We start from the raw sequence: 15,794 nt of genomic DNA, 5'->3' as shown, positions 1-15,794 counted from the left end.
TTTTCAATCTCCTTGCTATAGTTTAGAGGGTTCTGCTCTTTTCATACACCTTCTTGCTGTGGTTACATATGTCTCCTAATAAACTGTAATGCTTTAATGTTTATTGTTTATAACTTTATAAATTTTTTAACTAGAAAACTTTGTAACACTTGGAACCAGAATAATTGTGTACAAGACATGCATATCCACAAAAATGATTTGGTTTCAGCCCTCGTATTTAGTTGCAATATTTATTAATCACCTATTGGCTAGTGATCAGTTCATCTCACTGTTTATGAGTGGGGTCCAAAATGAAGAGGAGAGCAAAGTTTTGCACTGATAGTATAAATGATGTTCCTTCCTGCTTTCCCCCTGCAATGTTAACTCCCTTTAATCCTCTCCTCCTTTAAAAAGTTAGGCATGAAAGCAAAACTCTGGCTCTATTTTAAGGAAATATTTTACTTATTTCTAAAATGCAGCCACTTCAGTTAGTGCCGCAAGGAGTCCAAGCAATACACATCTAGAGCCAAGTCAGCCAAAGATAAGCTTCACACACAAAAGTAGCAGAATCTATTTTTGACGGTTCAATCTAAAATAGGTTGTTAAACAAGAATAGAATGTTTTTCCCATAGTATTTTCACTTCAGATGTGAAGGGAGGGGAGTGTTACTGTTCTTGAAATTGTGACATTAGTTTTGGAGGGTCAGACAACTCACAGACATGTGTGGGTTGAGAGAAGTCATTGCTGCAACACAGTGAGCCTTCCAGAGGCAGGTAGCCCGGAACCAGAGAGATATCATCAAAGTATGGGAATGAAACAAGTCTTGTCCATTTAAGGAGCTGGTCACACTGGAAATGTTAAAGTTGCAATAGTTGTACAAGTGGCATTTTTGGGGGGAGACATCAGGCAGCCAAGTCTTGTTGCTCACTATCAGCAAGACAGTTTATAAATCTGTAAAGCAGGGTTGGGCAAAGCATAGTCAGCATGCTGCTCCCACTGTCATTTCTGTGGGCTTTGGGGTCTCTAGCAGTCAATTGTTTTGCTCTGATATGCCTCAAAATTATCTCCAATGATGTGGTTGGTGCGTATGTGTGTGTGTGGGGGGGGGGGGGGGGAGATGTGTGTAGAGCAACTCCACTATGCTTGAAGTTCCCCTGCGTTAATGGAATTTTGAATCCCCCGCTACCATGCTTTAAAATCTGCTGTTTATGGGCCTAAAAGGCCCCAGAACATTTCCAGTGTCTCCTAGAGAGAGCCAAATAACAACAGGCAAAAATCAGGTGTAGTGAGAGGGGACAGTACTCCAAGTTCATCTGGGGGGCTAATATGCCCCAGTTCCCCAAGTTCAGTTCCCCTTTCGTGTCCTAGAGATATGCAGTACGTCAAAGGATAAGCGAATTCTCTCTTTATCTCTCGCCAACCCAAAATCATAGGACTGATTGTATAAAATCATACAGCATGGTAGAGATTCCCAGGGCCATCCTGGTAACACACAAAGCACCCTGGAAAAGATAGCTTTCCAGCCTCCAGAGAAGGAGACTCCACTGGACTCCTAGGCAGAATATTTTACTGTGGATCAGCTCTAACCATCAGGAAGTTCAAAACAATGCTACTGCCACAAGAACCATACAGATTTAATTCTTTAAAGTTAAGGAAAATTCTGCTTTTTTGACAGTATGTTCTGCCTGTCATCAGCAAGATGAAGGCTAAAAGGTCTGACTTTTTGCTAGAAATCATTAGCTGATGTTCAACATTTGGTCTTCATTCTAGGCATTGAATAATACTTTGTGGTGTTCTTCTATTTTGCAGCATTGCAAAAGTAAATTGCTAAATCAACAAACTGCCTTTTTATTTTATAGGTGAATTAAACAACAGCAAGGAATTAAGGACATTATATGTAGTCTGGAACTTGGCTGACACCAGACTGAGGACAGCATCAGGCCCTACAAAGCAAGAACCTCCATGTCAAAAACCAAATTCCTACTGCCTTAATGGGAAAAAGGAGTTTGAGGACAATGTCCAGAAAATTTTTTTAACAAATTTACCAGGGCAAGCTTTGTAGTATTTTATCTGTCGGAAAACAGTATGAAGATTCCTATATATTGTAGCAATTTAAAATCCCAATGTGTTCCATACTATGCATATTCTTCGATCTTTCTAAAAGTGCCAAATGTCATCAGGATGGATGACTTCTTAGTTTGTGTAGCACTCACATGAAATAAAAAGCTCTGATGAGCTCAGTTGCAAATTATAATGCCTTTTTGCCACTTAATGCCACTTTGTCTTGCCTGAACTCTTGTTATACCTCACGTCTCTGCAATCCTGGCCATGGTTAGTCTTCTCCCATCTTCTCCAGCAGCTTTTTCAATGTGTTGTCGAAGGCTTTCATGGCCGGGATCACAGGGTTGTTGTATGTCTTTCGGGCTGTGTGGCCATGTTCCAGAAGCATTCTCTCCTGACGTTTCGCCCACATCTATGCCAGGCATCCTCAGAGGTTGTGAGGTATGCTTAGTTTTCTCCATACCCCACAACCTCTGAGGATGCCTGCCATAGATGTGGGCGAAACGTCAGGAGAGAATGCTTCTGGAACATGGCCACACAGCCCGAAAGACATACAACCACCCAGCTTTTTCAATGTTTCATAGGATGAAGCCCTTCCTTTGCTTCTTCCTGCATCATGTTACTCATGTTCCCTAAAGCTCTGTTTTTGGCACTTTGCTATTCTCTTTCTGTGAATTCTATGAAAAGCCCCTGTACCAACCCTGTTAAAATTAGCTACACTGCTGTAACGTACTATCACAAGATTCAGAAGAAAAGGAATGTAAAGGCACTTTTGACACATGAGACTTCATTGGCCCTAACATGAAGTCCAAAAGCTCTGACAGCTTTTAAAAAGGATTAGGCAAATTCATGGCAGATTATTATTGCTATATAAAGAAACCTCTATGTTCTGAAAGTGTAAATCAGAACATCGCCCTTGACGACAACTAGCATATAGAAGCTACATTTCACTTCAAGCCCTGCTCCAAGCACCCAAAATCACCTGTACTTGACCCATATCTGGAGATCCAATGCTGAATTGCCTGAGCTTCGACAGGACCCCACTAAATGCCATTTTATCATTCATTGCAAGCAACAGCTTAGAAATGAGCAAATTATATATGTGTTCCCAAAATACACTTCTTGTTTACCAACTATACCTTTATAAGACTTATAATAGAAATTCAAGATGGAACACTTTGTTTAAGGTAAAAGGGTTTGTATAAGAACAACTGTATAAGAACACAAGAAGGAACTGTTGACATTTTACCATATGTCAGGGTCACCAGTGGATTCAGGGTCTGGAAACATAAGGCGAGATCAAAATTGATGCTTCAAGATGCTCTGGCCCCCTTTTTTAGCTATTAAAAGTATCAACCAAACCACTCAACCCATTATCACACTATATAAAAAGTCTCTTTGGACAGTATCTCATACAAATCTCCAAAAGTGTTGCAAATTAGTGAAAGTCTACTTCTCATTTGATACAGGTAAACTTCATCTTGGGACTAAATCATTTCAGAGCAGCTCATAGGATAAAATGCTTCTCTACACAAAACCCACTCCACACAGAGACAATTGAGTTGCCTCTCTCCCCACACCATGGAAAATTATTTGGGGGAACATTCTATGACATGGGTCCACTACCCACCATTCAAAATGGTACAACCCACTTTTAGTTCTTTTAATCACATTTAAAAAAACTAGTACTTAGTATGCATAAACTTAAATGTAAGATTTCTATATATGATGTATAAAACACGTTTAAATCCAAACTTGATTAATAATGTTGATGGTGGTTGCATTGTTGTGGTTTAAATACAAAGAGTCATTGAAAAATAGAAGTCTCGCATATGCAAAAGCATTTTAATTCTTCCCAGTAAGTGGAAAAAGTTAGTTGGCCAGCCTGCAATTTGTAGAGCTTAACCTAACTGCAACAAAATTAACCAAGATATAATTCTTAAAGGCAGCCACTGCTAACCTATTACCTTTACACAGGGATGCTTTTGATTTTCTGATCCCTCAAATCTATAATCTTGTTACAGGACAACACAGATAAAGAACAGGAGCTGGTTTTAAGACCTGGCAGTTTCTAAGAGAGCTGGGGAGGCCTTCCCAGTGGGAAAAGAAAAGGAAAACAAACAAAACTTGTCAGCACATTGGCTTTCTGTGGCACTTGTAAAAAGCCAGGGGTGGTGGAATGGCTGGGAGGTCCAGCGCATTTTTTAGGGAGGAGGGTTGTTCCCCCCTTCCTCCTCCTCCTAGGATGACTGCGCAGGATCAGTGCCCTGGTGACTATTTAAGAGCATTACAGGCAGCTAGGATTCAGCCCACACCACCAGCCCCTCCCCTCCCCAGAAAGGCGGATGCCTTCTCTGTAAATAACCCTGAGTATGAGGCACAGTTGTGCTGCTGCCCCAATTAAAAATGGCGAGCATCTCATCTGGCTGTCTTTCTGCAAGAAGATACAATGGGAACAGGAGACTAGAGGCTTTACAAACAAAACATTAAAAAAAATGCTGAGTGGCAGGGACGGACGGACAGACTGACGACATGCAGCAATCCTGAGCTATCAGCCTCCCCCTCCCAGCAAAGGCTGCTCACATCAAGAGCCAACTCTCTTCAACACTCCTAACACACAAACATTTACTATTACAGTAATAAATATATTGCAAAGAATCCTGCATCTCTCCAGCTCATCCCATTCTCAAATTGTCATGCAAAAAGCAATTACTCCTCCCTCTGCCCCCCAAAACATTATGGTTTTCTGCAATGGAAGTAAACCCCCCAGTTTTGAAAAGAGAGAGCTGATGCTAACATAGCACCATTCAAAGTGAGGTCTGTGGATCAGCACTGGCCCCTGAGTTTTTGGTGTTACTCTGTGGTTCTCAGCTATGTGTAGCCATCAAGGAAAATGTGTTAACTGCCCCTGCCAAATGAGGTGGGGGAATAATTTATAGTCCCCGCATTAAATAGTCTGAAAAGCATTGAGCTAACAAACCTGTGTCTTTTCCCTTTTTGAGAGTTAGATACATACACAAACACTACTTTTTCTCCCATATACTTTCCATTCTTATTTGAAAGACTCCAGCACATTAAACTGCCTTTCATAGCCACACATGGCCAGGAGCCATTCACAACAATCCAGCCAAACCCACCCAAAGAATCTTAGAAAAGAAGAGGAATGTCACCCACCCCCTTAAAAAAAAACTTTTTCCGGAAGTTTGCCTTCACAACATAGAGGGGGAACCAAAGAAAATTGATGTTTCTCTGGGAGAAAATTAGCTGCAGGTTTCTCAAAAGACCCTTCAAGCAAACAAACAAACAAACAAACAAACAAACAAACAGAAAGAAGGTGGATGAAAATGATATCGAATTTTGATTTCTACTCAAGCAGGCCTGTTGCAATCCATGGGGTTTAAGCATGTGGGGATTAACAAATTCCCAGTGATTTCAATGGGTCTGATGTAGCTGGGATTAAAATTGGATTTAGTTCTGTGGGAGGAGGCCCTCTCTTGCTTTTACCAACAAAAAATCACACATGACAGTGGGGTTTCTTCTCCAAAGAGAGGAGAGCAGAAAGGATCTTCTATGGTCATAGAGAAGGGGTAATGAAGTAGGATTTCTGCTACCTTGATTTATCTGCCTCAAACAGGAGAGCGGGCATCAAACTGTGCCTTGTGATCTAAGCATTATGTTAGTTTTACAATTTAAAGGGAGGGGAGGGTTGCTGAAGGGATTGCAGGGAATGGTTAGTGCAGATGAGGAGTCATTAAAGATCAGAGACTGCCATGCTGCAATAGTATAGAAGAGTGTAATGGAAACTGTGAGGGTTAGGAAAGGGGAAGGCAGAAACTACAAACATGAGGAGAATTAGGAAGGAGAGCTCTCCATCCCATGAGGAAACCCACTGGGTGACCTTGGGCAAGTTGCAGTCACTCTGGCTAAGGGGAAGGGAATAGCCAAACCTCCTTTAAATAAATCCTGCTATCCCGTCTTTCCAACGACCTCAGGTTTTTTAACCTATATGTACACACTGAAAATATTAAAATAAATAAATCATGCTAAGAAAAACCTCCAAGAGGATTGATTGCCAGAAGTCAGTGTCTATTTGAATTCATGTAAGAGAAAAAAGATTGTAGAAAAGTAGCTTCACAAGGCCTATAAAAAGGGCAAGCCACATGAGATACCTTATTCACCTATAAAGGTAAACAGGAGGTAGAAGTGGCTACAGGGTTCAGGCATGGGCCTGAATGGAGAGCTAAATATAGAGCTATGGTAAGATTACTGGGAAGGGACACTGTAAATTAAAAAAGGCGGAGGGACTTGCAGAAAAGGGATAATTGCATAGTTAAAGAACAAGTGTCTAAAACGCCTCCAAAACTGAGAAGGTAGAAGAAGGGGGGAAAGACTGGGCCTCAGATTAAGAGGTGGGGGCTACAAAGTTGGAAAATCCTAATCCTGAAGTAGGGCAAATGAAGAAAAACATGCAGAGCTGGCAGTTACCAGGCAAACTCAGGCGGTGATTGGAAGGAAGGAAATGCCAGGAGAGAAGGACTGCAAAGTAAGAGAGGGGCTGGGAAGGATGGGAAAAGCCTCAAGGCAATTAGTGCATGGAGGAAGCAAAGCATTTACATATACACAATACAGAAGAGTGGAAACTGGAATCGCATAAGAAAGCGGGCCACTATCAGAGATGGAGTTGGAATGGAAGAGTAAAGACTGGAGCTGAAGGAAAAGAAACCAAGTCCAGTTTATAAGGAGGCTGAAAGGATGTTGCAAGAATCAATGTAGGCAGAAGGGAACTGCAAATGCAAGGTTGTTGAAGAGGCATTTTCCTGTGTTTGGAGGAGTGAAATTACAGTTTCAATTAGAAGACTGGGCTGTGAGAGGAAGATTATGTGTAAGAAAGATCCTGGAAATTGAAGGGCAGGAACCCGAAAGAGACTGTAGGGAGAAGGGGAAAGTGGGTGTTGCAATACTGAACTGAAACAGGGGGCGGGAAAACAGAAGGGAGGGGGGCTAAGCTAATTGGTATCCTTTTGTGAGAATGAGGGGGAAATGCAAAATTCAAAAGTGGGAGGAGAGGGTGAAGGACTGGGAAAAGATGCTGTTGGTTGCAATATGGGGGGGGGGGGGGAGAGACTGTGAAACTGGGGTAAAGGGAGGGAAGAAATTGTAATAGTCAATGAGAGAACACCTAGACAGGGAGAAAAGTATGTGGGAACAGGAAAGAGAAGCTAAAATTGAGGCTCAGGGAGGGAAGGAAGAAACTGCCACAATTGTTTAGAGCAGTTTCTCAAACTGTGTTTTGGACTTCAGTTCCCACAATTCCTAACAGCTGGTAAGCTGGCTGAGATTTCTTGGAGTTAAAGTCCGAAACACCTGGAAGAACAGAGTTTGAGAAACAAGGGATTAGAGGAAATCCAGGACTGGGAGAAAAGTGTGTAAACCACTTTGAGTTTCTTTTGTAGAGTGATAAAGCAGAGTATACACAAATACAAACAATATAAGAGGTTGCAAAAAAGGGCTGGGGAAATGATCGGGAGCATGCAGTACGGAAAGAAACCAAAGGAGGACAAGGAGGGCATCAAACTGGGGAGGAGTGACTGCAGCAATCCATGAGAGGAAATCTAGGCCTGGGAGAAAAGTAGAAGGGACTGGAGACATGGCGTTGGTGGGGACAATCCAAAGAGAGCCTGAAACCCATGTGCTGGCGAGAGGAAACTATGGCAAGGGACGAGAGGAAATCCAGGCATGGGAAATTAGGTAAAATCCTGAAAAAATAGACTGGGGACAGCAAAAGATCCCCAAGAAGGGTCTGAAAGTGGAATGATGGGATGGAAAGGGGGGGGGGCAGGGAGAAGAGAAGCTGTAGCAAATGATGAGAGGAAATCTGGGTCTGGAAAACAAGTGTATAAGAGGTTGTACAAAGAGAATGGGGCAAGAAGAGAAGAAGCTGAAAAAAAGGTCTAAAATGGGGCGCTAGGGGAAAAGCTGGGAAGAGAAGGAACTGCAGCTGGGGATAAGAAACCCAGGCCTGGGAAAGGAGTGTACACAAGATTTCAGGGGGGAAATTGGGAGCAGGAGGGATGGGAGGATCTCCATCTGGGGGTGAGGGATGTCTTAGGCCCCTTCTACACTACCATATAATCCAGATTATCAAATCAGATAATCCATAGGGGCCCCTGAGAGAGACTGGTAAAAGGAGGAGGAAGAAAAAAAAGAGCCGGAGGAGGACCTCAATTTGGGGTGAGAGGAAGATGAGAGTTGAAGGGGTTTATTAATTTTATTTCAAATGAACCCTTGGTGTTTCTGTAAATTGTTCTCTATGTGGATGCTTTTATGTTGATTTAAGTTACTAGATAGGCTATGTTAACACTGAATTTGAAATTGGTTTATTTTGGGATTTGGTTGGGTGGTTATATTTGTATTGGTAGTTGAATTTATGATCTTGTGCTTGCCTTGATGTCATATGCAAACCTGATTAGCATGCCCTTTAAACCTTCATCCAAGTCATTAATAAAGATGTTGAACAGTACTGGGCTCAAGACCAAAGCCTGCAGCATTCCACTAGCCTGGATGAAGAGCAGCCATTGGTGAGGACTCTTTGGGTTAAGATTTTTGGGATCCTAAGATCTACCACAAAGGCCCTTTTCCTCACCCCCACCTCTGTCACAAGCATGGTTGGACGGGAGGGCCTTCTTGATGATGCCCCCCCCCCCCCCGGCTCTGGAACTCCCTCCCTAGGGATATTAGGCTAGCACCCACTCTGTCCATCGTCCACAGGGACCTCAAACCCTGGATGTCCCAGTGTATGTTTGATAATGGTTAGGCCCCTGTCCATGAATGCCCAGCCCAAACTGATCATTAGAGTGTACTCAGCACTTTACCCTGGCCCTATAATCTGCTATTTGCACAAGCCCATGCCCAGCCCTCTCAAATTTCTGATCTTGCCCACCCTGGGGTTCTGGTTATTGAGGGAGATGGTGGCAGAATGTAAAAATAAAGTTGTTGTTGTTGTTGTTGTTGTTATTATTATTGCCTTTTCATCTGTTGTAATCCGCCCTGAATCCCCTTGGGGAGATAGGGTGGAATATAAACAAAGTTTTATTATGTTTATTTTATTCATAAGTGGTATTAGGAAAGCCTGAAATTTGGGGGGGGGGGGGGGGAAGGAGAGAGAAATCCACGGAGAGTTGAAAGGGTTAAGAAAGAGGTCTTAATGGGAAATGGGGGCTGCAGATGCTAAAGCAGGCATGGGCAAGCTTCGGCCCTCCGGGTTTTTTGGACTTCAACTCCCATCATTCCTAACAGCCCACCGGCTGTTGGAATAGTGGGAGTTGAAGTCAAAATCATCTGGAGGGCCGAAGTTTGCCCATGCCCGTGCTAAAGCCTCCCCCCGCCACAAAGTGAAGCAACTGGGCCTGCCTGGGGCCTACCTTCCATCTCCATGTCCTCGGGCTCGCTTAGCTGCTGCTCCCCGGGCTTGGGCGGCGGCGGTGGGGGCTGGGGCTGCTGGTGGTGGTGGTTCATGGCCGGCAGAGGCTGCTCTTCCCCTTGAGGAGGAGGAGGAAGCGGCGGCGAGGAGCGGCGGAGGAGCAGCAGGAGAGGCGGCGGCGGTGGGTGGAAGCGGCGGGAAGGAGGCGGCGGCAAGGCCGGGGCCTGCTCCGACGGCGGGGCCTGCTGTCGGCTCTCCTCTTCGGCCTGATGCTGCTGAGGCGGCGGGAGGGCGACGCGCACGTATTTGCTGGCTATTCGCCCAATGGCGGCGGGGGAGGGAGGGCGAGGGCGGGAGGCCGGGCCGGAGAGAAGGGCCTCCTCCTCCTCTTCCTCCGCCTTTTCCTCCTCACCGCTGCGGCCTACTCCTAAAACTGAGGCCTCTCCTCCTCCTCCCCGCCTCGGCAGGCCGTCTTTCCCCCCCGTCTTCCGTCAGGCCTTCTCCAACCAACCCTCCAGCTCTTCTGTTTCTCTCACTCACTCCGACCGCAGGCAGGCTTGCGGCCTAGTCCGCCGCCCTCCTGCGCATGCGCCGCCTCCTCCTCTTCAGGGCTCTTCAAAATGGCCGCCCCAAGTGTCACCGCCGCATGAGGGGAAACAGCGAGAGGCCGAGGCGGGGAGAGCGGCGCGCGCAGGCAGGACGGCGGGCCTTCTCTCTTTCCAGCCGCCTCTGAGGAAAGCCCCCCCACCGCCCCCTCCCTCCGCTCGTCCTGCAACGGAGGAGGAAAGCGGCCAAAAAGGACGAGGAGGGAGGAAGGAAGCGACGCAGCGACAGCAGCCGCCTCCGCCGCCGCCAGAGTGAAGGGGCGGGGCTTCCCGGGCCGAGGGGGAGGAGCCGGAATGAAGGGGCGGGGCTTCTCAGGCAGAGTGGGAGGAGCCATGGCTAATCATAATCATCATCGATATGGCCCCTTCCACACAGATGAATTAAATCCCACATTATCTGTTTTGAACTGGAATATATGGCAGTGTGGACCAGTCCATCCAGGAAATAATGCCCAATGGCTGCTCACTGGAGGGAAAGATATTAGAGGCAAAGCTGAAGTATTTTGGGCCACATCATGCTTTCTAAGACAGGAAAGCTTAGAAAAGATCATGATGTTGGTGAAAATGGAAGGAAAAAGGAAGAGCGGCCGACCAAGGGCGAGATGGATGGACAGTATCCTTGAAGTGACTGGGTTGCCCTTGAAGGAACTGGGAGCGGCGACGGCCGACAGGGAGCTCTGGTGTGGACTGGTCCAGGAGGTCACGAAGAGTCGGAAACAACTATGTGATTGAGCAGCAGCAGGACTATGGGCTCTTCCACACAGCCATATAGCCCAGATTATCAAGGCAGAAACTCCCACATTATTCCTCTGGCCCACCCAAAGGAAAAGTGTTTTGACCATGTATCAAGGGAACCACTGGCCGCATAGGGAAGCTAATGAATAAACACAACCTGCAAACTATCTACAGACCCACCAAAAAATACAACAAATGCTCAATTCAGCAAAGGACAAGAGGGATCTTCTCACCTCGGCAGGAGTCTACCGTGTAGCTGTGGACAAGTCTCCATAGGGACCACCAAACACAGCAGCATTGCCCATACACGAATCAAGGAACACAAAAGGCAGTGCAGACTAACTCAACCAGAGAAGTCAGCTATAGGAGAGCACTATGGTAATCTATGGCCTCCTCTAGAGATGGAGTCAGTTATGGGAATGTATGGCCTCTAGAGATGGAGTTGGTTATGGGAATGTATGGTCTCTCTAGAGATGGATTTGTGAGGATCTATGGCCTCCTATAAAGATGGGGTCCGTTATGGGAATGTATGGCCTCCTCTAGAGATGGAGTCAGTTATGGGAATGTATGGCCTCTAGAGATGGAGTCGGTTATGGGAATGTATGGTCTCTCTAGAGATGGAGTCGGTTATGGGAATGTATGGCCTCCTCTAGAGATGGAGTCGGTTATGGGAATGTATGGCCTCTAGAGATGGAGTCGGTTATGGGAATGTATGGCCTCTAGAGATGGAGTCGGTTATGGGAATGTATGGCCTCTAGAGATGGAGTCGGTTATGGGAATGTATGGCCTCCTCTAGAGATGGAGTCAATTATGGGAATGTATGGCCTCTAGAGATGGAGTCAGTTATGGGAATGTATGGCCTCTAGAGATGGAGTCGGTTATGGGAATGTATGGCCTCCTCTAGAGATGGAGTCAATTATGGGAATGTATGGCCTCCTCTAGAGATGGAGTCAGTTATGGGAATGTATGGCCTCTAGAGATGGAGTCAGTTATGGGAATGTATGGCCTCTAGAGATGGAGTCGGTTATGGGAATGTATGGCCTCCCCTAGAGATGGAGTCGGTTATGGGAATGTATGGCCTCTAGAGATGGAGTCGGTTATGGGAATGTATGGCCTCTAGAGATGGAGTCAGTTATGGGAATGTATGGCCTCCTCTAGAGATGGGGTCAGTTATGGGAATGTATGGCCTCTAGAGATGGAGTCGGTTATGGGAATGTATGGCCTCTAGAGATGGAGTCGGTTATGGGAATGTATGGTCTCTCTAGAGATGGAGTGAGTTATGGGAATGTATGGCCTCCTCTAGAGATGGGGTCAGTTATGGGAATATATGGCCTCCTCTAGAGATGGAGTGAGTTATGGGAATGTATGGCCTCCTCTAGAGATGGAGTCAGTTATGAGAATGTATGGCTTCCTCTAGAGATGGAGTCAGTTATGGGAATGTATGGCCTCCTCTAGAGATGGAGTGAGTTATGGGAATGTATGGCCTCCTCTAGAGATGGGGTCAGTTATGGGAATATATGGCCTCCTCTAGAGATGGGGACAGTTATGGGAATATATGGCCTCCTCTAGAGATGGGGACAGTTATGGGAATATATGGCCTCCTCTAGAGATGGGGACAGTTATGGGAATATATGGCCTCCTCTAGAGATGGGGACAGTTATGGGAATATATGGCCTCCTCTAGAGATGGAGTGAGTTATGGGAATATATAGCCTCCTCTAAAGATGGAGTCAGTTATGGGAATATATGGCCTCCTCTAGAGATGGAGTGAGTTATGGGAATGTATGGCCTCCTCTAGAGATGGAGTCAGTTATGGGATTATATGGCCTCCTCTAGAGATGGGGTCAGTTATGGGAATATATGGCCTCCTCTAGAGATGGAGGTAATTATTGTAGTCTATGGCCTCCTGTAGAGATGGAGATCATTACTGAAGTCTGTGCACTCCTCTAGTGATATGGTTAGTGATCATGATCTATGGCCTCCCCTAGAGATGGAGGTAGTTATGGCCTCCCCTAAAAATGGAGTAAGCCGAGATGTAGTTAATTATTGGAATCAATGGCCTCACTTTGAAATTGAGTTGTTTTTGGAATCAATGGCATCACCTCAAGATGGTTATGGGAATCTATGGCATCCTCCTAGAGATGGAGTTAGTTATGGGAATATACGGCTTCCCATAGAGATGAGTTAATTATGAGAATTTCTAGCTTCCCCTCAATGTGGAATCAGTTATGTGAATCCATGGCCTCCTGTAGAGATGCAATTACAGTATAGTCTCGCTTATCCAACATAAATGGGCCGGCAGAACATTGGATAAGCGAAAATCTTGGATAATAGGAAGGGATTAAGGAAAAGCCTATTAAACATCCAATCATATTATGATTTTACAAATTAAGCACCAAGACATTCGTGCTTTACAACAAATTGACAGAAAAAGCAGTTCAATACACGGTAACATTATGTAGTAATTACTGTATTTACCAATTTAGCACCAAAACATCGCAATGTATTGAAAGCATTGACTACAAAAACATGACTACTAAAAGGCAGACTGTGTTGGATAATACAGAACTTTGGATAAGCGAAGGTTGGATAAGCGAGACTCTACTGTAAATATATAAATGGCCCACCATATTATTCCCATTGTGATCCCTTGCTAGAGCAGGAGAACATTACAATGGAGCCTCTGCCTTCCCAATTTTCAGCGGCTTTTAAGGCGTCCCAGTTTCTCTCTTCCCTTTGTTCTCGGCTAGTTTCCAAATTGCTGCAAAAGTTGCTTGCATTCAGTCCATTCTGATGATAACTATTTCTCCTCCTAGACTATTGACTTACTTGATAGGACACCCTTAATGTCCCAGTCATCTGCAGAGAGGGCCATGTGGATCAGTTTCCCAAACATGAGTACGCTATCCGCTTGTCATCCAGGAGGAAAGATTCCCTGAAAAGTTCAATAAGGAAATCAATGCGAGGCATCCCCTGCGGATACTGAAGTCCTATATTTGTATTGAATTAATGAGACCTAAAAGTTTGGGGCACCATTGAATGGAGAGAGGAGCTCTTTCCCCTGTCATAGGCCCCATCTACACTGCCCATTTAAAGCAGTTCGGAGCTAGTTTGAAACTACTGACTCCCACAAAACGTGCATGAAAGGAAGCCCTTAATGTGCCTGAAACTTTCCAGGGTTTCCCGCTTTCTTAAATACAGGTTTGAAACCGCATTAAATGGTGAGTGTAGATGGGGCATACGTAGAACTGTAGGGAAGGAGGAGAGATTGGAGTCCGCCACCTTGCGGCCATTTGAGGTAATACAGCTGCTAGAGTCAATTGTATTGGCTTGAAAGGTTAGGATTGGGTAATGATGATAATTACAATTTTTTTTCGTGTCAGGAGCAACCGGAGTTGCTTCTGGAGTGAGAGAATTGGCCGTCTGCAAGGACGTTGCCCAGGGGACGCCCGGATGTTTTGATGTTTTACCATCCTTGTGGGAGGCTTTTCTCATGTCCCCGCACGGAGCTGGAGCTGATAGAGGGAGCTCATCCGTGCTCTCCCCGGGTGGGATTCAAACCTGGCAGCCTTCAGGTCAGCAACCCAACCTTCAAGTCACGAGGCTTTTATCCCCTAGGCCATCGGAGGCTCCTATAATTACAATAACAATAAATGTATTACCCACCTCTTTTTGCGGCTCTCAAACTACATCTCCCAGGATCCTATAGCATTGAGCCATGGAAGTTAAAATGGTATCAAACCGCTTTCATTCTATGGTGCAGATGCACCTTGGGTGACCTTAAGGCAAGCTATGCTCTCTCAGCCAAGCCAATAGCATGCCATTGCATAGCGTAAGGGATAAACTATTTTAGGACTACCCCTTGCTAAGAAAACTCTAGGACAGTGGTTCCCAACTTTTTTGACTCGTGGAGCTCACTAGAGAGCACTGTAGACCTAAATTAAGACATACCATAAAATAACCTTTCCAAACTTTTCATCTTGTTGCCATGCTTTTGAGAAATGCATCCTTTGGCAACATGGTCATTCAGTTTCACTTGCAAACCGGAGGTTAAACCAACCCCTTATAAAAGTTTAATACAATATATATAACATATTTTATATACTGTATATATATGTGTGTGTATGTATATATGTATGTTCCATATAATCTTTGCTGAGTAAACAAGGTTTAGATCTGTTCTCTTTATGCTTATATCCTCCAGTTGATTCTAATGTAGTTTCTTCTAGAGTCGCTTCATGGGGTTCATCACAAACATGATTGTCAACAGATTTTCTTTTCTTAATGAGAAACTGATCCATTTGAGTGGTAATTGCCACAACTCAATCAACAAATCGTCCAAATTATAAATGTTAGTACCTATACTGGAACTCCCTTCCCAAAGACATCAGAATGGCCCCATCCCTACTGGGCAAGAGGCAATTGGATGGATAATGGCTTCAATCTATGTTTATTTAGTTTTAACCTAAAGTGTTGTATGCATTTTAATCTGTGACGTGTTCTGTTATGGTCTAACTCAGGGGTCCCCAAACTTAGGGCCGGGGGGCGGATACGGCCCTCCAAGGTCATTTACCTGGCCCCTGTCCTAAACTTTAGACTTAGGGTTGACCTAAGTCTACCTGCTCTTTGGAGGTCTTTTTGCTTACCTATGGTCTTATGAGATCATCTAGATGGTCTCTGAAAGTCTCTTTGATTAGCTATGGCCTTATGAGACCATCTAGATGGCTTTTGGAAGTCACTTTCCTTACCTATGGTCGTATGAGACCGTCTAGATGGCCTTTGAGGGTCCCTTTCCTTACCTATGGTTTTATGAGATTGTCTAGATGGCCTTTGGGGGCCCCTTTCCTTATCTATGGTCTTGTAAAACCATCTAGATGGTCTTTGGGGGCCCCTTTCCTTATCTATGGACTTATGAGATGATCTAGATAGTCTTTGAAGGTCTCTTTGCTTACCTATGGTCTTATGAGACCATCTAGATGGTCTTTGGAGGTCTCT

General features: G+C 44.9%; 1 protein-coding gene across 4 annotated transcripts in view; it reads right to left on the bottom strand.

The window, feature by feature from the left end:
- usp7 (ubiquitin specific peptidase 7) overlaps positions 1–15,794 on the bottom strand; it is a 50,801-nt gene that overhangs the window by 33,630 nt on the left and 1,377 nt on the right. For 2 of the 4 annotated variants that reach the window (XM_062964321.1, XM_062964322.1), the window contains exon 1: positions 9,462–10,331. In XM_062964321.1, the coding sequence (XP_062820391.1) occupies positions 9,462–9,555 (94 nt within the window). In that variant the 5' untranslated portion in view covers positions 9,556–10,331. Of the gene's footprint in view, positions 1–9,461; positions 10,333–13,628; positions 13,735–15,794 lie in introns of those variants that run through there. The other 2 variants (XM_062964323.1, XM_062964324.1) reach the window with 2 other exon arrangements.

This window comes from Anolis carolinensis, unplaced genomic scaffold, assembly GCF_035594765.1.
Source record: "Anolis carolinensis isolate JA03-04 unplaced genomic scaffold, rAnoCar3.1.pri scaffold_13, whole genome shotgun sequence".
NCBI classification, from domain to species: Eukaryota; Metazoa; Chordata; class Lepidosauria; order Squamata; family Dactyloidae; genus Anolis; species Anolis carolinensis.
The sequence above is the reverse complement of the archived record's forward strand: the minus strand, read 5'-3'. Positions and strand labels throughout refer to the sequence as shown.